Raw genomic sequence first — 1,329 nt, 5'->3', positions numbered from 1 at the left:
GAATTGGTTTCTTGTGAGTCTGCTGGCTCAATCACACCCGTGGTTTCTTCAGCAGCACTGTTACCTGTACTCATGTTAGTGGAAGGTGTTGCGGTTGTACTGCTCTCTGCAGTAGAACCTTGAGTTTGGATGTTTGTGCTGGTAACTGCTGGTGTTTCTACGCTGGAAGCAGAGACTTCTTGTGCGGCGGTAATGCTGGTGTCAGAATGAGAAGAAGTCCCAGATGAACCCTGAGGCGCTGATGAGTCCTCTGGGGACCTTAATGTACCATCATTGTGGTCGCTGCTGTCAGAGTCTCGATGTGGAATTTCATCAGCAGGGCGTCCGACTTGTACCTCTTGAACATCACTTCTTATTGCTGCGCCTTCGCTCCCCGCACGTTCTGCTGTACTGTGTACACGTTTCCTTGCTTCCTCCACCTTTTGAGATTTTAACCACACCGAACATTTTATTCCTTCAACTACAACTTCGTGGATGGAGTCCGGCTTACACTTCTCTTTCATTTTTTCTTTCCTCTCACTCTCTGAAGGAAGAGGAAAACCCTCCCAATCCGAATGATCACGTATCCCTGAACTTCGATCAACAGAATCATGACTATCTCCATTCGCCATCACCGCCTTTGGTTGTCCATTAGTAGTAGTAGTTGTTGTTGTTGCTGTTCTTGCGGTACGCTGGCTGCAGAGGTCTGCGTACTTCCCACATGCAGACACACGGCTGCCCGCACCGCATGTAAGCCACTCGCTCTCAGCAGCGGGGCGTACACGCAGCGCACCGCCGGCCCCGCACGACACCTCCACAGCCCCACGGGATACACCACGGCCACTGGGACTGTCATTATCAACAGCAGCAGCAGCCGCCATGGTATACCCGCAGGCGCAGCACAGCACAACGGCCAACACACACATCACACGACCCATCATTATCATCATGAGAGAGACAATAGTTTGTTTCACGTAAAAACACTGATCTAGAAAGAAAGACAATCAAAAAACAAAAAAAGAAAATAAATGAAGTATCAAACATGTTAGGACACACACATCGATTACCACTATGGAAACTCACATCGTGAAACGTAAAACCTACCAGTTAACAAATGCAATACAGTGGAATAACCTCAGTAAGAGTAGGAAACAAAAAAAAAATCCCATACTCACAAATATCTCAAAAAAGGCTGAACCACCCAAAAACATCATCAAGCAAAGAAAACAGATATTAAATATTAGCCCCACGTGCCCAGTTAACACACAGAAATATACACCAACTATGGGTGTAAGTCTATATTTGTATATATACGCAATTATAAATATAAATTCATCTGCTATTATTATT

At 45.7% G+C, this 1,329-nt stretch overlaps 1 protein-coding gene across 1 annotated transcript; it reads right to left on the bottom strand.

The window, feature by feature from the left end:
* Positions 1-2: 2 nt before the first annotated feature.
* TM35_000961000 (uncharacterized protein) lies at positions 3-929 on the bottom strand (the record flags this gene model as incomplete). Its single annotated transcript, XM_029031549.1, has 1 exon — positions 3-929. A coding segment is annotated over one exon (927 nt), but the record flags the coding sequence as incomplete, so codon positions are not given.
* Positions 930-1,329: the final 400 nt, after the last annotated feature.

The sequence above is a fragment of the Trypanosoma theileri genome, assembly GCF_002087225.1.
Source record: "Trypanosoma theileri isolate Edinburgh chromosome Unknown TM35_Tth_96_V1, whole genome shotgun sequence".
NCBI classification, from domain to species: domain Eukaryota; phylum Euglenozoa; class Kinetoplastea; order Trypanosomatida; family Trypanosomatidae; genus Trypanosoma; species Trypanosoma theileri.
The sequence above is the reverse complement of the archived record's forward strand: the minus strand, read 5'-3'. Positions and strand labels throughout refer to the sequence as shown.